Source organism: Rhincodon typus, chromosome 18, assembly GCF_021869965.1.
Source record: "Rhincodon typus isolate 14 chromosome 18, sRhiTyp1.1, whole genome shotgun sequence".
Lineage (NCBI taxonomy): Eukaryota > Metazoa > Chordata > Chondrichthyes > Orectolobiformes > Rhincodontidae > Rhincodon > Rhincodon typus.
The window spans coordinates 53,692,946-53,717,667 of NC_063349.1; the positions used below are offsets into that span (position 1 = coordinate 53,692,946).

The window sequence follows — 24,722 nt, forward strand, 5'->3', positions numbered from 1 at the left end:
TTTATTCTATTTCAAAATAATGTGTTTGGGGCTGTTGGATTGCCATGACACTGAAAATACTAGAATATCAGGCAAGGTCTATTATATAAAAGGAAAATACTTGCGATGCTGGAAATCTAAAAGAAAATAGAAAGTGCCTAGCAAATTCGGCAGGACTAGCAGAAGCTCTTGAGAGAGAAAGAGTTAACTTTTTAAGTTCGGCATGACTCTTTTTCGGAACTGTGGATCACATACCTCTAATGGCCCCTGCCACGTTTCCCAATCAAAAATTTAAATTTGCAGGGTTATGGAGAAAGAGATGAGGTATGGGGCTTATTGGATTACTACTTCAAAGTACTATCATAGACACAATGGACTGAATGGCTTCTTTCTATGCTGAAAATGTTCGATGAGTATATGGTGATGGGCATGTGATGCTCTCTGAGTTATTTTCATGTATTAGTGGTGCCCACACAATTGTACAGCTGAAGATGTAGGAAGGAGGAAAATGCTTTTCCCACATTCTTACTGAAATGCTACAAATCTCATGGAATCCCTACAGTGTGGAAGCAGGCCATTCAGCCCACATCAGCCCTTTGAAAAGCACCCTGCCCAGTCCCACACCCTATCCCTGGAACCCTGCATTTCCCATGGCTAATCCACCTGGCCTGTACATCTCCAGACTCAATGGGCAATTTAGCGTGACCAATCCACCTAACCTGCACATCTTTGGACTGTGGGAGGAAACTGGAGCACACACTCACCAATACGGAGAGAACGTGCAAACTCCACACAGACAGTCACCAGAGGGTGGAATCGAACCCAGGCCCCTGACACTGTGAGCCACCGTGCCATACATCTCTTTGACTGTTTCTGTGTTGTTTACGAATATTAATCAATATTATGTCAGAACCACTGCAACAAAAGAGTTATCATCTCCTGCACTAGTACACTTCTGTACTTACACTTGAGAAATGTACAAGAGAGTTGCTAAGAACAGACTATGATTAGAATGGGCCTTGTGCTTAACAATGAATATACAATCTTAAAAGACAGGACATAGAAATGAAAATGAGACACAAATAAATGATTCTTTCTCTAAATGATGTTCCGCTTCACAATTTGATACTGTGCAATAACAAAAAAGGATGGTAGAGGTCAAATATACGAAACAGAAACTGGAAAGCAGAGGAGAGTGAAAACAGAAATTGGACACATTGTACGTGAAATTATTTAGTTCGTAGCATGAGCATGAATCCCAAAGGGGCTGTCTTTCTTAGGGGATGCAAATTTTGCACATGAGTTACAGTGAGAAGAGAAAAAGATTGGGTGAGCTGGAATAAAAGGGAAATGGACAAAGAAACATAAATGAGACCTGTGAAATTTTTCCTTGTACGAAAGAAAACAGACAGGGGAATGAGGACTGTATTTCACCATCATGGACAACTTCGCTTGAGCACTAGATAACAAAAAATAAGAAATAGAGAACAAGTACCAGGAGACAGGCAAGAACTCCACAAAGAAAGAACAAAGGAAAATGGGTGTGGATCGATCGCATTAATATTTATAAACAGCAACACGATATTGTTTGAATTTTATTATTCATGTTACCATTAGGCAACAGGCAAATCACAGCTACTGAGGTAATTGGATTTTGAGGGTATTCCACCCCAGCTCAGTTCAAAGCATGTTATAAAGAATTCTGAAAGCTGATTAAAGTTAATTAAGATATGGTGAAGCTGGCGGGATGGAGACAGTACAATGAAATTTAGCTGAGAGAACCTCGCCTTCAAAGAAGCTAATGTATTTAAATCCATTGCCAATAACAAATGTTTTCGTGAACTCATGTGAAATTGCTTTGTTACGATAGAGAACAGAAAAAAAGGCAACAGACATAGCTCAATTCAACAAGATTGGAGGATTATTAAGTGATAATACATGAATATTCACTTGTTGGAAAAGCAGCTGAGTGGGTTTTGAGTCAAAATAATAATGGCAATATTGAACAGTGCGATTTTAAGAGAAAAGGAAAATATAATGAATTTTACAAGAACGTAATGTATTAGACCTATGATATTGACTTTAAGGTAGAAATACTGTTTTGCAATTTTAATTTCTATTATTGCACAAAGATGTAATTTTGTTGTAATTTAAAGCATTTTGTTTAGCAAAGCAGCAGCATACCTTTACAACTCTGGAACTAGCAATCAGCTACAATAGCTAACAGTATCTATGCAAATAAACTCAGTTCCCTTAAACACAGAAGAATTAAGAGTGAGGAAGATCTCTTGCTGCACTGCCAGGGCCATCAAGTCACATTTAGCCAAGGCACAGGGATCATAGTCGTGTGTTTCTGCTCAGGGTTTTCAAGGAAGACTTACTTATTGTATCTGTCATTGTGCCCGATCCTGAGAGAGCGCACAGGCTGGTGTGAGAGTTAGGTTTGATTAGCTGGCAAAATTAGATTTGGACAGAAATAAAACAAAGAACTTTAAAATCACAGAATGGTAAGATGTGGTAGGGAGCTGGGTTTCTGCTTATATAAAACGACATACCGATTCATCTGGGCTGTTCAACGAGCTGAAAATACAGACATAAATCATGTTTGGACACTCCCACAGTTCAGGCTCCTAGCTCAGCTATAAGATTGGCACAGGTTTGCGAGCAGATTGACTCCTGTGGACACTCAGCTTGGGAATTGGAGGAAGGGGGAGGACCTTAAAAGAAATATGCAAAAAAATACTGTTCCAAATAAAAAAAACAAACGAATTAACCATTAAGTTAATTAATTGGTTAAAACAGGACTCATTTGAGCCTTCTGGAATATTATCTAAAAGGAAAACTATTAAAAAGAAGTCTCGTATCATTCCTTAGACTGACAGGATTTAATTGCTCTTGCTTTTCAAAGCATTTCCTGGTTGAAACCCTTCGAAGTACAATATTTCGTAGTGTAGTGTATAACACGCACACAATGGCTGAAGATGAACATTTTGATGTGATTGCTTCTGAACTGCTTCATCATTTATTGATGACTCTATTAAAGTTCCTCATGTGTTTGAATCAACTGAAGGACTTGCACTGGCATTTCAAGGAATGAAATAGTATCTGCTCCATGAAAACAGTCAGTTGACTGTTACAACTTCAGATCTTCTAAGTAAAGGTCTGCCTGAGGAAGATTATGAGCCTAGGCGCAGTTTTGCCCCTACAGTTAGCGGAACTATAGCATGCTGAAGCAGGAGGCCAAAAGATTGAAAAAAATTTACCCTCAGTCCTCATCAGTGTAGCAATCCTCTGCAGAAAATTATCTTGCCACCATTGGCTGTTAACTAAGTCCTGGGAGAAGGGCTGTAACAACTTGAAATGGGGCCATGGTTGCAATGTCTTTGTGCGGGGCTGACTTGTAGCTCTTCAGGTGCCGTAGGAGGGTGCTTTTGATGTAAAAAATGAAACATTTGTCTTCAGTTGGTGGTTGTAGAGGCTGAAGAATCCTGAAGGTTCATGTCTACTCTGGTCAAGAGGTGACCAGTTTGTCAAAGGGCTGTTGTAGTATATCTTAGACCACAAAGTTACATATTCAAGAGGCTTAATACATCATTGGTAAGTTTGTCACAGCTATTTGTAACCCTTGCTACACTATTTTCACTCATTGTCTGAGTTCAAATGAGCCCTATCAAATCTGATTACATTCTGCTCCTCTTAATTCCACATTATTTCATTTTAATTATTTGTTAACCTCTGTGCCCTTTGATAAACATTGTTTCAGGTGATTTGTGCTTTTCTCAACCTATGGTCTTCGCCATAATTCAATTTTCCTCCTGCCTGTTTATTATTTGTTTCCCCTTGGACTGTGCATCACCGATTTTATCTGTTACAGAGCTAATGTTTCACCAAGGCGATGTCCTTGATTTGCAAGTCTTAGCTGTGGGAGTTTGGATTAAGAGACAAAAATTCATCATTCAGAAAATATCTTCTTACAGAGAATCATTGCAGTTAAAGGCAGTTAATTCAATCCGTCTGTTGTCAAAGAACTGGACATCATTGTTGCATTAAATATCAAGCACGGATAAGACTTAAAACAGAATGCTCCAGTGACATAATGACACTTTTGAGACATTAATTGCCATAACCGATAGGCAGGTAAAAATATTTATAGCAATTTTTCAAGGATAATAAATTCCCCTCTCTACACGGAATCCTCTGTTTTCATGCCTGTAAGGTTTTTGAAGTGACATCAGTCTGTCTGGGGTTTCTGTACTATATTAGACAATAGAGGTCAGCTGTGCATAGCTTTCTAAATGACCTTTAATCAATAAGGTCAAACCACAACTAGGTTGTAGCTTGACCTTGTTAAATGGAAGCCATAGTTCTGTGAAACTTAACAATTCCACTTGCGACTTAAAGAATACATGATGAATGAGAATTCAAAGATATTTAAGAAACCTTTTGTAAGGAAATCAATCTGCAGGAAAATATATCCTGTACTGTTGTGTTTGGTGATGTATTAATAGCAAAGGATTTTAATTTGAAAACATCAAGTATTCATACAATGATTTTGGACAGTATAATATCTGCGCTCAAATATTTTAATTTAATTTTACAACTAATGAACATCCTTTGATAAAGTTAACCGTGAATCATTGGAACCATTGGGCCTAGTTTGCTCCTTCACCACATATTTAGTAAACTGGCGGAGCTGACCATATGTGTGTTATAGAATTCACTCGAAAATCCATGGAAATGAATATTGTGTGGGTTGGTAACAGGCAGGCAGTCTATCCCCATCAGATCGCCAACCAAGTTGTGGAAATCAGGATGAACTCTCTTGTCTTATCTTCACAAAGTTATTTCACTCCATCTGTTTCTTCCTCTTTATCTTCTCTGCATGCCATTTTCTTCCTTGTTATCTACTTCTCTTCCTCATTTCCTCTATTTCTTTTTTTAAAAAATGTTACTCTTTTCTGGTACTTGCTGTCTCTTTTCTCATCTCTTCTCCTGGTCTGTCATGTGGCCCTGATATTGCTGAGGAGTTGCGCAGGGTGTAAGGGAACCTAATAGCAAGAGGTGAATGTGGCAAAGCTGAGGATGTGAAGGCCTTGCTGTTTCATAGAATCCCTACAGTGTGAAAACAGGCCCTTCGACCCAACAAGTCCATGCCGACCCTTGGAGCATCCCAGCCCGACCCATATCCTTAGCCGACCTAATCCACACATCCCTCAACACTATGGATAATTTAGCATGGCCAGTCCACCTTTGGACTGTGGGAGGAAACCGGAGCACCCGGAGGAAACCCACGCAGACACGGGGAGGATGTGCAAACTCCACATAGACAGTCGCCCAAGACTGGAATCGAACCTGGGTGCCTGGTGCTGTGAGGAAGCAGTGCTAACCACTGAGCCACCATGCCACCCCTTATTAATTGTAAGGTCCTATTTACATAAAAGAGTGCTGAGCCATACACTGACACCAGTCAGATTGATAGCCCCAGAGATAGACTGTCTACTGCATGGCTTCATAACCACTACCAACTGTCATAAAAACCCATCTGGTTCACTAATGTCCTTCAGGGAAGGAATCTGCTGGCCTACATTTGACTTCAGACCCATAGCACTATTATTGACACTTAACTGCCCTCTGGGCAATTAGAGATGGGCAATAACTGATTGGCCAGTGACGCTCACATCCAATTAAAAAATGTCATTAATATTCATTGCAAAGACACCCATTCCCACAGTGACTGTGACAACACTTCCTCACAGCCTGCTTCCTGTCAGGACTCCATTCCATTCTCCCAGTTTCTCGACACACCATGGGCCCTTAAGTGTTTTCAACCCATTTCCTGTGCATCTGCCCTAACATCTTACCCACCCTCCCAGAACCACGATGGGGTTCCCCGATTTCAATTTCCACCCCGTCAGTCTCCATATTGAAAGGTGGTGCTCAGAATGTAACAGAGAGATGGGGAAGTGCCCCCACCTCAACCTGAAAGTCCTTGAAACACGCAGGAAAATTCACGCCCAGGGTCAACCAATCAGAGAACATAAGGAAACCCTCTGGAGCTTCTCCTCCCATTCCAGGCTGGTTCTTTCCCATGCTTGCTGCTGATAGGCTCACTATTGGACCTATCAGCAACAAATGCAGGATCGCAATCTGTGAACGGAGGAGCAACGGGCAATTGGACAAGTAAGTGATAGCCGTCAGATAGCCACCTGGGTCTTTTTACTGGAGACTGAGGTTTATGCAGAGGCTGGGTTATGGGATGCATTTTGCCAAGGTCAGGATCAGAAGCCTTCAGCTGAAGTCAGAATGAGGGGTGTCGTTTAGTAGAGGCTAGGGTGGATCCCTGAGCTCTGTTAGCCAGGTCCTGTGTGGGGTTGTTTGATGTGGAAGGAGGGCAGGAGGTGCCTGTGAGCTATCTGTGAGAGATGTGTGGGTAGAGTATGGCTTTTTGCACATAAAAGTGTGTGTCAACTATTTTGAAAGAATGAGGTGGGAGTGGAAATAAAGAGTTTGCAAGAGGATTGGTAGGGGAGAAGGGAACCGCAAGAAAGGGGTGAGAGGGAGAATACAATTGAGAGACAATTAAAACCTATCAGCAAAATAATACTCAGTTAATTAGGTCTAAGAAAACTTTAAATAACTGAAGTAGTGATTTCCTTGCAAATGAACGTGGAATCTCCAGTTTAATGCTATGTAAATTCAGGAGTTATTATGCCTGATAAACATACAGTGGATCCTCTCGTAGTGAACATTGTGTTATTTGTTAAATTTAAATCTAAGTTTGAGATCTGATATTCAATAAAAATATATAGTGTTTGACCTGCTTGGTCAGCGTAGAGATCTATAGCATATAGACCTCTGGGGGGACTATGACAACTATACCTTAACTAAATTAAATACTTTGGTATCCAGGAAATTAATGCTTTCTCTATGTGTTGTAGCTTTACGTTTAAAGGAAAGTTGATCATTAATGAGGATATTGGGAAATTCTTCTAATTCTGTTTCTGTATGAGTTCAAAGGTCAAAAATATCAATGTAAATATATATGGTATTGTTATGGCGTAACTGAATCACACTGACCATCTGAATGGTAAAAATAAAATTTATCACTAATGTCTCCTCTTGACAAATAAAGAGTCAATGACAAAATCAAAGCAATGATTGACCCAAAGATATGGTTCAAACCCTGGCCAGTATTTAACGCAGATATGTTGCTATAGAGTACTTTCTTGTAATGCTAACTTCACTGAATCAGAATCATGGTATTCCTACAGCTTGGAAGCAGGCCATTCAGTCCATCAAGTCCATACCAACTCTCCAAAGATCATTCCACCCAAACCCTGTAACCCATAGCTAACACTCCTAGCCTGCACATCCCTGGACACTATGGGCAATTTAACATGGCCGATTCACCTAGCCTGTCCATCTGTGGGCTGTAGGAGAAAACCAGAGCACCTGGAGGAAACCCACATAGATACGGGGAGAATGTGCAAACTCCACGCAGATAGTCACCTGAGGCTGGAATCAAACCCGGGTCCTTGGCACTGTGAGGCAGCTGTGCTAGCCACCATGCCACCCCAATGAAAGTTGCACAGTGGAACCTACAATTTTCTTTCTGGAGTCTAACACAAATAGTTCATTGAATAGAATAAATATTCTCACTGGATAGATCAAAATGGCTGTCTGTCAACAATGTAGCTATCATGAATATTAATTTACAGTCATTTAAAATTAGAGGCCAATGCAAAACTAGGCCTTAAATTTTAAAATTGATACTTTAAAGATTTTTATTCATGAATTCTCCAGGTTTCATGAGCTTTGACAAGGGCCCTATCAGTTTCCCATTTTAATTTTCCCAGCATCATTTTTGAATTATTGAAACATTCTCGAGCCTGTCCACCTCAGTGATGAGATCAGTAAAACCATAGAGAATCAGCTAGCAATTGACAGATTACAGCCATTCATTATTTACTTGGCCTGTTCCTATATCCGTGACTACCTTTCCAATAGCTTGCCAGAGCTCCCTTGTGTTAATTTGTTTATTTTTGTCAGCTGTTTTTCCAGATTTGTTTTCCATTCCTCAAAGCCATCTTTTGCATTTCTGTATATTTGTTCTCAGAGCACAATTCCCCAGTGTTTTGGAGGTTGGTCATCCCTTTATTTAGCTATGTATATTGATGAAGGCGTTGGTGAGACCACGTCTCAAACAATGTGTACAGTTTTGGGCCTCTTTATTTAAGAAAAGATGTAAATGTGCTGGAGGCGGTTCAAAGGAGGTTTAACAGATCGATCTATTCTGAATAACAGTTATGCTAGACATGAAATGTTAATTCAGTTTCTCTCTCCACCGATGCTGCCAGACCTGCTGAATTTCTTCAGTATTATCTGTGCTTGATTCAGATTTCCAACATGTCCAGTCTTATGAAGAAACAATGGACAGACTGAGCTCGTATTTACTGGAGTTTAGAAGAGTGAAGTGTGATTTGATCATAAGATTCTGAGTGGTGTTGAGAAGATGAGCATGGAAAGGGTATTTCCTCTTGTGATCAGTCCAGAAATAGGAGACACTGTTTTAATATTAGGGTTCCCCTTCTGAGGACAGAGGTGAGAGAATCTTGTTTCTGTCAAAGGTTTGTGTGAGCTTTTGAAATCTCTGCCTCAGAAGTTTTTGGATTTTTGTTTCAAGCAAACTGCTCGGAAACATTATTGCGCATCTCAAGAGCAGGTGGGTATTGATCGCAGGCCTCCTGGCTTGGAGGTCGGGACACTACCACTGTCCCCCAAGAGCCCATTCAGAAGGAAGTGGAGGTTGGGTCATTGAATATTTTTAGATTCCTGTGAGGAGAATGAATTAAAGATTATTGGGATAGATGGGAATCTGAAATTCAAAGCATAAACAGACCAGCCATGATCTTAGCTCATGGTGGATCAGGCTTGGTCTACTCCTGATCCTAATTTGCATGTTTGTACACTTAGGCAAAGAGATAGGTTTTAAGCAGCAACTTATAGAAAAGAAAGAGAGTTCGAGACGTTTAGGGAGAGAATTCCAGGGATTAAGATCTTGACAGCTGAAGACACAACCCCCAATTGATGAAGTGATTAAAATCATGGATGCTCAAGAGTCCAGACTTGTTGTCACAGTGTGCTTAATTGCAAAATGCAATAGCACCAGACTACTATTGAGATGAGCATCTTTATGTTATTAGTCTGCTTTCATGCTTATTCATAACGTTTACTTTGGAACAAAGCATATATCACCATGTCAGTGATGTACATCAAAGTAATTTCACTGTATGTCACTTTTACAATGCACATTGAAGAATTTTTTAATGCTTTGATAATCTCTGATTTCCTATAAGTCATTATTCCCTTTAGTGCTTTGTCAGTGCACCTGTACTTTTATAGATTAGCACAGCCTTCCCCATCCCCCACTGACGAACCCCTTCTTTATGTCAAAAGGACATGTCGTTTCATTTTTTGACATTCTGTTTCTCCATTACTACAATTTGAGTAGCAACTTTTTGACTATTTTTATTCTTTAAGGGTTTAATTTTTTTTTTGTTTGGGAATATTTGTTGATAATAAGCCCTAGCTTCCTGCAGATTTTTGACAGAAAGGTTTCAGCAACCAGCAGATGCACAGCTGACAAGTACTGAGCTGCAGCAACTCTCTCTCTGCTTGTTATCTGCTTTCAACTACACCTTAAAGAGGCTCCCTGGGTGAGCTACAAAGGCTTAGCAAAATCATAGCAGCTGTTGACAGGGAACAGGGGTTGTGGTGGGGGGATGGGAGATGACATAACAAGGTAATTTGCATGGTATTGCTTGGTATAAATGTTGACAAGGCAGGGATTGGAATTTTTCAGGATTTTTACAGCTTTTTCTGATAGTTTTACATTTGCACTGTGCGCTGCCTTGTTCAGATTTCTTCCCAGAATCGCATCTATGTTGGTCGTTAGATTCAATCTCAGAAGCAACTTGATATGAGAAAGATTTCACTGCAGACCTGAATGAATTTTGAACTACTTTGGGATTTTTCAGCCCAATTTTTAAAATCCTTGCTGACCTTTTTGAAGTAAAAAGGTGCATTTTATTCGAAAACAAAGAACAGTTGACGTGGGAGATCTGAAACAAACAAGAACAGAAATTGCTGGAGAAAATCAGCAGGTCTGGCAGCATGTGTGGAGAGAGAAACAGATGTAACATTTTGAGCCCAGGGACCGTTCTGCAATTTATTCTATTTGCTCATGGAATCTGGGTCGGCTGAATTTGGAATCACATGTAGGGCAGACCAGGTATGAACAGCACATTAAACTTGAAAGGGTGCAGAAAAGATTCACGAGGATGTGGCCAGGGTTGGAGGGTTTCAGTTGTAGGGAGAGGCTGAATGGGCTGGGGCTTTTTTCCCTGGAACGTCAGAGGCTGAGGGGTGACCTTATACAGGTTTATAAAATCATGAGGGGCATGGATGGAATAAATAGCAAAGACATTTTTTTTACCCAGGAAAGGGGAATCCAAAACTAGAGGACGTAGGTTTAAAGTGAGAGGGGAAAGATTTAAAAGGGATCTAAGGGGCAACATTTTCACAATGAGGGTAGTGTGTGTATGGAATGAGATGACAGAGGAAGTGGTGGAGGCTGGTACAATTACGACATTTAAAAGGCATCTGGATGGGTACATGAATGGGAAGGGTTTAGAGGGATATGGGCCAAATTTTGGCAAATGGGACTAGATTGATGTAGGATATCTGGTTGGCATGGTTGAGTTGGACCAAAGGGTTTGTTTCTGTGCTGTACAATTCTATGACTCTGTGACATAAGTAAACGAGATTTTTTATAGCCAATGGCAGTGGTTACATGGTTGCTATCAGCTTAGCTTTTCATGCCAGATTGTTACTGAATACATTTGTCGCTAGAGTGGGATTCAATCCCCTTCTCCCAGAACATTAGCCCAGTGACATTAACCCTATGGCACCATCTCCCCACGATCAAAACATTAGTCATAATTGTACATTTTTATGTGTGGATAAAGAATGTCATGTATGTTAGATATAATAAAACATATATATCTTCCTTGACAGGGAATGATTCAGTGTATGTTAGTGTAAATAGGATGATAGAAACCTATTAAACTCTAACAGGACTGGACAAGGGTGATACAGAAAGGATGTTCCTGATGGTGGGGAAGTCCAGATAAGGGGTTAAAGTCTAAGGATAAAGGGTAAACTGTTTAGAACTGAAGTGAGGAGCTATTTCCCCACTCAGAGACTTTGTGGAATTCTCTGCCACAGAAAGCAGTAAAAGCTGAAATGTTGAATGTTTTCAAGGAGGAATTAGATATAGACTTGGGGTTAAAGGATTCAAAGGGTATGGGGGAAAAGCGTGAACAGGCTGTTGAGTTGGAAGATCATCCATGATTATATTGAATGGTAGAGTAGGTGTGAAGGGCCAAATGGCCTACCCCTACACCTGTTTTCTGCGTTTCAATGATGTGGTATCCTGCAATGTTAACACTGTACAAAGTTTAAGATACCTGAGAACTTTCACATGGCTTAATATTTAAACATCTAGAGGGAAAATAAATGTTATCAGTCTTCAAATTAAAATTTGTGCTATTAGTAATGTGCTGACATGAATTCCTTTGCTTGACAGTTTAATAGAGATTTTGACCTACATTGCTCCATTAAAATCTCACTGAAAAGATTTTACAATTGTGACTAAAGTTCAAATGCAAAATTGTCTTACATTGAAATATAGAGGCCATGGCTTTGCAGTTAAAGTTCACTCAACAAAGTCAGACTGTTTGAAACTAGCTTTCTCAAAATGAAGTAAGTTATAGATTCTCAAAGGGCTAGGCAGGGTAAATGCTGACAGGATGGCTCCTCTCATGGGAAAGTCTAGGACCAAACGGCACTGTCTCAGAATAAAGGGACTTTATTTTCATTTCTTATACTTTAAGACTGATATGAGGAGGCATTTCTTCTCACAGAGGGTTCTAGGTCATTGAAACTCCTTGCCGCAGAGAGCCGTGGCGGTGGGGATGGGGCAGAGTCACTGTGTATATTTAAGGCTGAGAGAGATAAATTCTTGATTAATAGGGAAATCAAGGATTATAGGGAAAACTCAGGAAAATGGACATGAGGAGTGATGGATCAACCATGTTCCTTTTGAATGTTGGAATAGGCTTGAGGGGCTGAATGGATTATTCTTGTTTCTATTTCCTATAGAACAAGAACAAAGAACAATACAACATAGGAATAGGCCCTTCAGCCCTCCAAGCCTGTGCCGACATATTTTCCCCCTCCATACTAAAAATGTCTTCACTTAAAGGATCCGTATCCCTCTATTCCCTTCCTATTCAAGTATTTGTCCAGGTGCTTTTTGAATCCTGCTATTGTGTCTGCTTCCACCACCTCCTCTGGCAACGTGTTACAGGCACTCACCACTCTTTGTGTGAAAAACATGCCTTGCACATCTCTTTTAAATTCCCCCCACCCTTGCACCTTGAACCTGTATCGCCTAATAATTGGCCTCTCCTCCCTGGGAAAAAGCCTCACATTTTCCACTCTATTTATGCCATTCACAACCTTATAAACTTCTATCGGTTTGCCCCTCAACCTCCTGAGTTCCAGTGAAAACAAACTCAGTCTATCCAACCTTTCTTCTGGCTAAAATCCCCCATACCAGGCAGCATCCTGGGACAAACGTTTTCTGCATCCTCTCCAAAGCATCCACATCCTTCTGGTAGTGTGGTGACCAGAACTGTATGCAATATTCCAAGTGCGACATAACTAAAATTCTATAAAGCTGCAGCATAACTTGTCAATCCTTATACTCAATGCCCCTTCCATTGAAAGCAAGCATGACATAAAAGCCTTTTTTACTACCTTATTGACCTGCACTGCCACCTTCAGTGATCTGTGGACCTGCACAGCCAGATCCCTCTGCATATCAATAATTCTAAGGGTTCTACCATTCACCGTATAATCTCCAACTGTACTTGACCTTCCAAAATGCATCATCTCACATTTGAGTCATAGAGTCATATAGCACAGAAACTGACCCTTTGGTCCAACTCATCCATGCCAACCAGATATCCTACATTAGTTTAGTCCCATTTGCCAACATTTGGCCCATATCCCTCTAAACCTTTCATGTACCTGTCTAAATGTATTTTAAATGTTGTAACTGTACCTGCATCTACCACTTCCTCTGGCAGCTCATTCCATATACATACCACTCTCTGTGGGAAAAAGATGCCCCACAGGGCCCTTTAAACCTTTCCCCTCTCATCTTAAACCAATGCCCTCCAGCTTTGAACACCCCTACCCTCGGGAATAGCCCTTTGCTATTTACCTTATGTATGCCCCTCATGGTTTCAATCTATGCTCCAGGGAAAAAGACTCAGCCTGTCCAGCCTCCCCTTAGAACTCAAACCCTTCAGTCCTGGTAACAATTGTCTGCTCAGAAGCTGAAGTTGAAAATCCAGCATTACCAGTTTTCAATGGAAGACAGAGCAGAACTGTAAATATGTCAGTCACAGGAATGATTATCCAGATTAAACTCCATCTATCATTTTTCTGCCCATGCCTCCAACTGATCTATATCCTGCTGTATCCTCTGACAATCCTCCTCACTATCTGCAACTCCACCAATCTTTGTATCGTCTGCAAACTTACTAATTAGAGCAGCTACATTTTCCTCCAAACCATTTATTTGATCACGAACAGCAGAGGTCCCAGCATTGATCCCTGTGGAACACCACTAGGCACAACCCTCCATTCCGAAAAGCATCCTTCCACCGCTACCCTCTGTCTCCTATGACTAAGCAGCTCTGTATAGCCTCTTCTGTTGGGAAGCTGTCTCAGGAACTGGTACAGACACGATGGGTCGAATAGCCTCCTTCTGTGCTGTAAAATTCCATGATTCTAAGACTTACTTTCTTGAATCCTTTGAAGAAAAGGCTCTGTGCCCCATCATATATTGTGGATCCTGTATTTTTATTTATTACCCCAGCTATTAAAATACCTTAATTAGTCATGTTGACATCATTGCTGTCACTTTACACATCCTCAGACAAGCACTCTTGTGTACAATATTCAAGGTAGTAAAAGCAGAAGGCAGGATATGCATTCTTCTTACTACAGATCACGATCAACGTCTTTATATTGGACTGTTTGTTGCTCTGAGATACAAACAAGTTCAATTATTAATCCTTACGCTGCACAGAATGTCCAACATACAACTCTTCAGGATGGCCAAAAGTTCACTGTGTTCATTTTCTGCAAGAAAAACTGGGAGATTAAGCCAGTGAGCCTTTGCAGAGAGACAGAAACAGAGTTGATGAGATGGCTTATATGAGGTATTGGATTTTAGCCCTCCCACTGCTGTGAAGAAAACCCATGGATAGACCAGCTGAGGGGAATACCAGTACGAAACAGCTTCCGTTGGATAAGGACATCCCACCTTCAAGAACTGCTTAACCAATCAGTGGCTAGCAGCTGTCTATGGCTTCCAGGCAGGGGTGTGTGGTGTTGGCAATTTGGAGGTCAGTTTACAGGTCTCTGAGGACCATTAAGGAGGAACGCACCACACCTGCTCACTGCCAGCCCATGCAGGGAAACATGCCAAGGTGACTGCTTCTAATGGTCCCACCCACTGCCAGGTAATTCCCAGCGGCAGTGGGCTGAGATGATGAAGTGGGAATTAACTGCTGACACAATAGCCTCAGTAGGCCCACTGGAAGGCAAGCTGCCCAATACCAGTACCATCATTGTGTTAATTGCAGTTAGGTTTGAGGTGAGTGGGATGTTGATGGATTTAACAAAATATGCCTTAAACACACACACACAAACATAGCCTGTCAAAATGTATTGGTAAGAAAGTGTAAAAATCAGCCTAAAGGCTAGATAAATGGATTTTTAATCAGTAAGGAAATCAAGAGTTATAGGGAAAAGACAGGAAGGTAGAGTTGAGGATTATCAGACCAACCATGATCTCATTGAATGATGGAGCAGACTCGATGGGCTGAACCACTAACTTCTGCTCCCACAGTTTATGGTCTGATCACCAGGACTAGAGAAATTAAAGTTGTAACAGACGTCATGGCTAGGTGAGAACTGGGATTCAGCTTCTTTCATTTTAAACCCCTCTTGCCCATCAGGGAGTTTTGTCCCTCAACAATTATCTTACTGGAGTCGAGAAAACATGTACAGTTAACAATAAAAGACCAAAATTGATCAATAGCAAACCTACACAATGTAATTGGGGATTGCAGAAATCTTTTTATAAAAACAAAACATAAAAGAAATTGATTTTTGGAGATAGTGATGAAGCAGATCAATTCGCTGTTAACTTTTATCTTTCAAATTTCAAATGAAGAACAAGGCAATGGAGTTATACAGCAACAAAAAACTGTTTTCTTTCTGACCCAGATGTCCCTGTCTATCTCCTCTATTTGTCCTTTCTCTGCGTCAGAAATACATCTAAGATCTCTCTGAGACTTCATTGTACACTGTCTTTTTGAGCTGGCTAATTAGCAGCTTGTATAAGTGAGATGTTATCTCACAATGTGGTATAATCCTGGGCAGGACTTTCCTCCTGGGCCTCAAAACCCCGATGTTAGTGTCAAGTGGGGTTGAGAAAAAGCCTGTTGTGAAAAACAGTCCCTGGCCTTGGATTTTCCACAAATTGACTAATTATTGACCAGAAGACTGGCTCCTAGAAACAAAGAAAATAGAAGTAGGTGTAGGCCATTTGGCTCTTGAACCTACTCGACCATTCAATATGATCATGGCTAATCATCCAGCTCAGTACCCTCAGTTCCCAATATCCATTCCCTTTGATTCCTTTAGCCCTAAGAACTATTTCTAACTCCTCTCGAAAATGTTCAATGTTTTGGCCTCAGCTGTGGCAGAGAATTCCACAGGCTCACCACTCTCTGGGTGAAGAAATGTCTCCTCATTTCAGTCCTAAATGGCCTACCCCATATCCTTAGACTGGCCATTGGGAACATCCTTCCCGCTTTTACCCTGTCTTGTCCTGTTGGAATGTAATTGGTTTCAATGAGATCGTCCTTCATTCTTCTAAACTCCAGTGAATATAGTCCTAAATGACTCAATTTCTCCTCCAATGTCAGTTCTGCCTCCCCAGGAATTAGACTGGTAAACCTTTGTTGCACACCCTCCATGGGCAGAACATCCTTCCTCAGGTAAGGAGACTAAAAATGCAAAACAATACTCTAGGTGTGGTGTCATCACAAGTGCAGTGAGACATCCCTGCTCCTGTACTCAAATCCTCTCGCTATGATGGCCAACATCCCATTTACCTTTGTCACCGCCTGCTGCCCCTGCGTGTTTATTTCCAGTGCCGTGGCTCAATACCCAGGTATGGGCAGCATGATAGGCCATCAAAGCTGGTGGGCTCGTAGTAGTTTAACCAATGGCTGTGAAGGGGACCGTAGAGTTAAAACTCTCAGGTGCCTGGTTCCTTTGGCTGAAGCTGGATTCATTGGTAATATTTCACAGTTTGCCATTCATGGTGGCTAAGCAGAGGTCACTAAGAGAGAGATTACAATTCAAAGACAGCTACCTATATTTCATTGTCTGTGGCCAGGGACACCAGCTGGAGTGAGGCCACAGCTTCATTAGGGTTGCAGTCTTCTTCAATGTGTAGGGTGCTAGTGACTGTATTCATTTCAACTCTGCTCTATATTGGAATTGCAAAACAATGACATTCAGAGATGCATTCACTGCGAGGGGTTACTGAACTTCTTGTGCTGCTACATTAAGATCCTCAGATCCTGACATTGATCACCAGGTCTATTAACTCCCACTGCTTTTTGAGCATGTGCCTGGAGGTTTTCCTGACCCTTTGCGAAAGCAGGACATTTCTCCAACTCCTTCAGCAAGGTCCCAGGTGTCTGAAAACCTTGAAGTTTACTGAGTCCCATGTTGTATCAGTGTTTCTGAGGCTAGATTTGCTTCCTGTAGGACTATCGGTGCCTGAGCCAGCTACAATGCATTTTCCCTTCATGGACTGCAAGCTACCATTAACTGGTTGTGAGAAATAATGCATAGGAATGCCATATTTGCTGATTACAAGCAACACACTGGAATGTGCTGGCAACTCTGAATCATTCTTGATTTTGATTTCCCTTCTTTGAAGCATTCTCTCGAACTAAGTAGTTGATTGATTTAGAATTGGTGAATTCAGGTTGAATGACTGTAATTCAGAGCTAACTTGCCACTGAAACGTAAATGGAGATTAATGTAACTTTCTTTCCAAGTTGAACGTGAATATAAAAGACATTCAATCATAACTGGCTGAAACCCACTTCTTACTTTATGTCAAATACAGTACCTGAAGCATTGTGATTTTGTTATTAATGATCTGAGGAAGTATTCTAAATGGCATTGTTCTGCTGGTGTTTTTGAAGGTCCAGGGTCTTTTAGTTTCTTAGCAAATGTGTCAAAGGAAACAATAGAGCAGACAGAGGAGCATTAATAACATTGGTTACTGTTTGGGCAGTTCTACCCATCCCTTCAAGTCATAAGGATTTACAGCACAGGAAAAGGCCCTTTGCCCATCGTGTTCATGCTGGTTAAAACAACCATCTAACTATTTTAAACTGATTTTCCAGCACTTGGCCCACTACCCAGTATGCTTTGGCATCACAAGTGCACATCTATACACTTCTTCAATGTGATAAGGGTTTCTGTCTCTCCAATCCTTACAGGCAGTGAGTTCCAAATTCCCACCACTCTCCTGGTGAAAAAAGTTTTCCTCACATCTCCTCTAAACCTCCGGCCCCTTACCTTAAATCTATGTCCCACAGTCATTGATCTCTCCACGAAGGGGAAAGAAAAATTCCTTCTTGTCTTCCTATCTATGCCCCTCATAAGTTTACACATCTCAATCAAGTTGCGTCTATGTGTCAAAGAAATCGACCTCAGTCTATCAAATCTCTCTCCATCCATTACTCAACCCATCGACTATCAAGATATTTTCTAATCAACCTGCTCAGATGTGCTATGACACACGGCTGGAACAGGTTGTGACTTAAAACCCAGGCCCCTAGTCCAGAGGTATGGACACCACCACTGTACCACAAGAGCCCCTCCAATAGTTGTCGGAGCTACACAGAAGTTATATCTTTCAGACAATGCTAAATATACTAGCAGTGTTTCTCCCAGAGATTTTAATTCATCTGTCGGAGCTTGTACCACAAATAATGTCTATCTTTAGTTAGTTTCAGTATCCAGAGGCCAAACACACCTTCCAGGTGAAGCAGCACTTGACCTGCACTTCACACAATCTAGTCTACCGCATTCGCTGCTCACAATGTGGTCTCCTCTACTTTGAGGAAACAAAATGTCGACTGGGTGACCGCTTCGCAGAACATCTATGTTCTGTCTGCAAAAATGACCCTGAGCTTTCAGTTGCCTGCCACTTCAACACACCACCCTGTTCCCTGGCCAATATCTGTCTCAGGCTTGCTGCAGTGTTCCAGTGAAGCTCAGCGCAAGCTGGAAGAACAACACCTCATTTTCTGTTTGGGGACCCTGAAGCCTTCTGGTCTCAATATCGAGTTCAATAACACTAAGGCTTGAGCTCTCCCATGTCCTTACCCTAATCCCCACACACCAGGCCTTGTGATCACATAGTCTGCTATAACACACAACCCATTGTTAGCCATGAGCAGTCTCCATGACAGCTATTCACCCTCCTAACCAGATTGTTACCCACTCTTTTGTCCAACTGTTCTTCTCTCTTTTTGGGCTCTATCCCCACCTATTGTTTACTCCTTAACCCCTTCACCCCATCCTTCTGTCTGGCTATCAGCCGAATTTTCCTAGCTACCATCAGTTCTGAGGAAAGGTTACTGGACCCGAAACATTAACGTTGATTTCTTTCCACAGATGCTGCCAGACCTGCTGAGCATTCCCAGCAATTTCTATTTTTGTTTCTGATTTACAGCATCCGCAGTTCTTTCGGTTTTTATTTAGTTAGCTATCCTCAAATGAAATGAAGCAATTGTGAACAAAGTGGTGCACTCTGAGAAGGTCAGCGTAGGAAGGACTTGATAAGCATTTTGATTTCCACCAGTAGCACAGAATAAATCACGGTAAGTTGGTTGAGATTTCATTAGCACTACTAAATCTGAAAGAGAAATTCCTACCCTGCTATTGAAATGTTGGAGAAAATAATTGTGGATTACTGCTGGCTCACCTTTATTCCCTCTCTCTACAGATACTGCCAGAAATTTAAAAGCGTCTCCATCTACAGTTGAACATATTTTTCAGAGGCTGAGATACACTCATGAGTTTACTGTTCTGATTACACTGAAGCAGGTCCACTATAATTCAGGAGTCTTCCTGTCTATTCATCATTCAGATAAGAGGTCAGTGACATCATGCTTATTTCACATGAAGGTGTTCATTCTGTTTATCATAAGTGCATTAAGCGTCAGGTCAAAATTCATCTAGGGCTGCAGTTTATTTTCCAAAGAAAACAGCATTTGGGATAATTGTAAAATTAGCTGACTGCCTTCTTTAGGAAAAACAGGCAGAAAATTGTTTATTATTTTGGAGTACTGTCAGTATATTTTTCAAACTGCATCTGACAAAAGAGAATGCTGTGTGAGGTAGTAAGGAGGGATCCAATGTCTTCAGAGCTTTAAGGGGAAAGAAAGTCTATCAGTGGTGGAATTTGGATTCAGGTTGAGTATTTGGTATTTGGGACGCAGGGAAAAGTCGTTCAAAACTGCAAAACCTTGCAGGCACATTCTATGTTCTTCAAATTGCTGCGAAATTTTTAGCTTCCAATATTCTCCTGCCTCAAAGGTGGTAAATGAGATGAAGGGATTACTGAGAGGGATTGCCAGTTTTTTACTGCTTGATCCAATTGATCATTCTTTGTGTGTCAGCCTTGACAGTGAGGTACAGGCTGTCCAATCACATGGAGAGAAAGGTGCAAAACCTGACTTCACATACACTTCATATTGATCCAAAAGGGGAAAATCCTGGCTGCTTTTCACACTCTGCCCAATCTATGGAACTTTGCAATGTCTTATACTATGGACATCACTCTTTTGGTTGACGTTATACAACTCAGTATAGATTGGGAAATAAGCTCGGTATCTTATTCAAAATTAAAACAAAGAACTTTAGATGCTGGAACAAAAACAGAAAGTGCTGTAGAAACTCAGCAGGTCTGGTGGCATCTGTGGAGAGAAAACAGGTAACATTTTGCGTCCAATGACCATTCTTCAGAGCCAATTTCTGAAGAAATGTTACCTCTGCTTTCTCTCTTCACAGATACTGCCAAACCTGTTGAGCTTCTCCAGCAACTTCTGGTTTTGTTAGTCATTGAAAATATTTTTGTTGGTTTATCATTAAGTGGGAAAGAAGAGGTCACAGACACTTCTGTTTCACATGCCACTTGTCATGTGTATTTATTCGATTGCTTCAAGCCTACTTACATGACAGTACTTTTGTATATATTAACACTCAGTAAGTCAACAATATAAACATTCACACGGCTCTTTGCAGGTTTTTACTTTGCCACAATTTTAGCATAATTTAATGAAGGAACCTAATTGTATGACAAATCAAAAGTGACATCAATGATCTTCAAAGAGATGACATCAAAAATGATCAGAAGAATTCAATAACAATTTTGCCCAGTTAATATGCTGAAGGATTGGTGGATTATGTCCATTTAGTCAGTTATTTCTCCTTTTACCTTCACATGTTAAAACACATTAGGTATTTTTAACTGCTCGATCCAACTGATCATTCTTTGTGTGTCAGCCTTGACAGTGAGGTACAGGTTGGCTAGCAATATGAAACATGTTGGGTTTTATCTGTGATTGGAGACCCAAATTTCTCAGATTTCTCCCTTTGTATGTATTTTTATTCATTCACAGGATGTGGCATCACTGGCTAGGTAAATGCTTGCAGCATTTATTACCTATCCCTAATTGCTCAGAGGGGAGATAAGAGTCAACAGCATTGCTGTTTGTCTGGAGTCACATGTAGGCCAGGCTGAGTAAGGATGGCAGTTTCCCTCCCTAAAGGACATTAGTGAACCAGATGGGATTTCTTCCCAATGATTATCTACAGTTTTATAGTCATCGTTAGACTCTTAGATTGGATTAGATTAGATTTTATTTGGTTTGATTTATTGTTGTCACATGTACCTACGTGAACAGTTTTGTTTTGCGAGCTGTACAGGCAGATCATAGCAAACAAGGACATACAGAACATATAGGGTGCTTAGATGGAGCGAGGCATACAGGTTTCAACTGCACAGGAGGTGCACAAAAGAAGGTCAATATTAGAGATAGTAGGAACTGCAGATGCTGGAGAATCCGAGACAACAAGGTGCAGGGCTGGATGAACACAGCAGGCCAAGCAGCATCATAGGAGCAGAAAGGCTGATGTTTCGGGCCTAGACCCTTCATCAGAAAAGGGGGAGGGGAAGGGGGTTCTGAAATAAATAGGGAGAGAGTGGGAGGCGGATAGAAGATGGATAGAGGAGAGGATAGGTGGAGAGGAAACAAACAGGTCGAAGAGGCGGGGATGGGGCCAGTAAAGATGAGTGTAGGTGGGGAGTTAGGAAGGGGATAGGTCAGTCCAGGGAGGACGGACAGGTCAAGGGAGCGGGATGAGGTTGGTCGGTAGGAGATGGAGGTGCGGCTTGAGGTGGGAGGAGGGGATAGGTGGGAGGAAGAACAGGTTAGGGAGGCAGGGACGAACTGGACTGGTTTTGGGATGCGGTAGGAGGAGGGGAGATTTTGAAACTTGTGAAATCCACATTGATACCATTAGGCTGCAGGGTTCCCAAGCGGAATATGAGTTGCTGTTCCTGCAACCTTCGGGTGGCATCGTTGTGGCACTGCAGGAGGCCCAGGATGGACGTGTCGTCTGAGGAATGGGAGGGGGAGTTGAAATGGTTCGCGACTGGGAGGTGCAGTTGTTTATTGCGAACTGATTCACAAGTTTCAAAATCTCCCCTCCCCCTACCGCATTCCAAAACCAGTCCAGCTCATCCCTGCTTCCCTAACCTGTTCTTCCTCCCACCTATCCCCTCCTCCCACCTCAAGCCGCACCTCCATCTCCTACCGACCAACCTCATCCCGCCCCCTTGACCTGTCCGTCCTCCCTGGACTGACCTATACCCTCCCTAACTCCCCACCTACACTCACCTTTACTGGCTCCATCCCCGCCTCTTCGACCTGTTTGTTTCCTCTCCACCTACCCTCTCCTCTATCCATCTTCTACCCGCCTCCCACTCTCTCCCTATTTATTTCAAAACCCACTTCCCCTCCCCCTTTTCTGATGAAGGGTCTAGGCCCGAAACGTCAGCCTCTCTGCTCCTATGATGCTGCTTGGCCTGCTGTGTTCATCCAGCCCTGCACCTTGTTGTCAAGGTCAGTATTAGATTTGAAGTTAGAGAGGTCCATTCAGCATCTAATTCAGCATCAGTAATACTCAGGTCTGGACATCTATAGGATCTTCAGACTTATAAGTAGATTTAAGAGAACGTTATTAGTGAGTTTTACAGACTTAGAATTTAGGTTTAAAAGTGCAGAACAGCTATAAGAAGTGTGAGGATAAGATCTGCTGTAGACAGCTCACAAACAGTCACCTGGTATTGCTGTCATCTTGACTCTTATTTCCAGGTTTTTATTGAACTCAAATTTTGCCATCTGCCATGGTGGCATTCAAATCCAGGTCTCTGGATTAATAGGCTCACAATAATACCAGTAGGCCATTGCCTCCCCCTGGCAAACTATATCTTTAAACAAAGCCAATACAAAGCAGTGAGCACGACAGAAACCAAAAACAAATTTCAAGCATAAATTCATCACTGGCCCATTTGTCTTCCATTTGTGTTTTCACATCTATCAGATAATCAGAACTGCAAACAGTATCATGACATGTTCTTTGAATGCTACTTTTCCAACTCAATAATTTTAACCTCTTTTAGACCAGTAGAATCACAGCGATGTTTCTCTTATGAAGCTTTGAGCATTTTGTGTGCAGGAGGTCACTGAACAAGTTATTCGTGGATTGTGAAGGTATTTTGCACAAAGCAAGAAATCCAATTTAACTTCGCCCTCAAAACCATTTTTAGTCTTCAGATAATTTCCACAACAGATCCCTTGCTTTAAACAAGCCAAAAATGATAATTCCATTTTTACAAAAAAATTGGTTCATTCTATTTTTGTAAAAATGTTAATATTAAAAGATGATATTTCCCTAATGTTGCATCACAGAGATAATCTGCTTAGAGTTTGTCAATATTTATAATGGCAGTCCATCTCTACAGATTTTATTCCTTGCTTGTTGCCAGGAGAAACAAAGGCAACAAAGTGAAAGGCACACAATTAATAAAGTTCTATACCACGCAGTACAGTTCAGTTTCTGATATGAAAATGTGAAATCTCCAAACTTCATTGATTGAAATAATATTCAAAAACCAGGCGTGATTACAAAGGGAATAGCAGATACCCAGGATTGATTGCATAGACAATATTGGCTACCTATGAGTGATTGCATGGGAAATAATGGAAATCGAAAATCCATTACAGAGAGAATAATAGATATCTGGGATCGATCTAATAAAGAATAATGGATGTCTTGACTCACTTACATAAATAATAATGAATTGATTGCACACAGAATAACGAATACGTTGCAGAGATTATTACATATAAAATAATGGAAATCTGAGGGTGATTACTTACGAGTATAATGGAAGCACGAGAGTGATTACAGAGTGGATAATGGATGTAAGAAATTGATTTCACAGAGAATGATAGAAATTGGTTTGTAGTTGCTAGGGAATAGAAATTCCACTGAACAGGAATTAGGGGAGATACCTGTTTTTCTTGATAGTTAATGCCCTACTAATTTCAATGACAGTTATCACACATTGCAAATCCACGATTTTCCACAGTTTCACGAGTAGACCTTTAATTATGGAGAAGAAGGTAAGCATTCTCCCATTTTTCACTGGAGGAGGAATTTAGACCAATCTAAGATGAAAAGTTACCTGGGTGTAATTGTACCACTGTAGTCTCATGGTGACTTCCACAATAAATCATTTGATGGTTTGTAACTCAGCTGGGATTAAGTTACTACCTTGTAATCACTCAAGTGTGCCAATTATATTTTAAATAAATGCTCTATTGGGGAGAGAGTTATTCGGCAGTGTCTGATCGGGATGGTTTTGTTGGCATTTCACACTGAAGATTTAATGATCTCACAAGAAGTAGTTTATTGGGAATAGATATGCAGTTCATTAAGAAAATTTTTGAGGACTCTGTTCTTAGAATGTGATATTTAGAAAGAATCATAAATTAATATGAAACCTGAAAATACTAAATGGGCACTGTAGCCGAAGTGCTGATGAGCCTCCAGTATTAATCCCTTTAAAAGACTTGTGTAAAATGGGATGTAAGGATTCGTTAGGGTGGTGGTGAGGTTTACAACTGATTAATCCCCTATACCGTCAAGTTATGGCACAAAGCAGCCTGGGGTCAAATCTGCTGCATGACTTCCATGGCCCTCTTGCAACATAACATTGTTGTGACATTAACCTTTATGTTGAAAAAGTCTCGAAGTGTTCACCAGGTGACATTTCTTGCTGGTTGAAATCCCAGATTAAAATCAGTATAAAATCTGTCGTTTAGGCTATCTGTGTGATGTTTATCACCTTAACAGCTGCATTGTCAGAA

At 41.1% G+C, this 24,722-nt stretch overlaps 1 protein-coding gene across 1 annotated transcript in view; it reads left to right on the forward strand.

Moving 5' to 3' along the window:
• LOC109928903 (protein kinase C-binding protein NELL2-like) overlaps nucleotides 1–24,722 on the forward strand; it is a 223,256-nt gene that overhangs the window by 12,878 nt on the left and 185,656 nt on the right. The window contains exon 3 of the mRNA XM_048607573.1: nucleotides 19,226–19,376. Within this exon, the coding sequence (XP_048463530.1) occupies nucleotides 19,226–19,376 (151 nt within the window). The remainder of the gene's footprint in view (nucleotides 1–19,225; nucleotides 19,377–24,722) is intronic.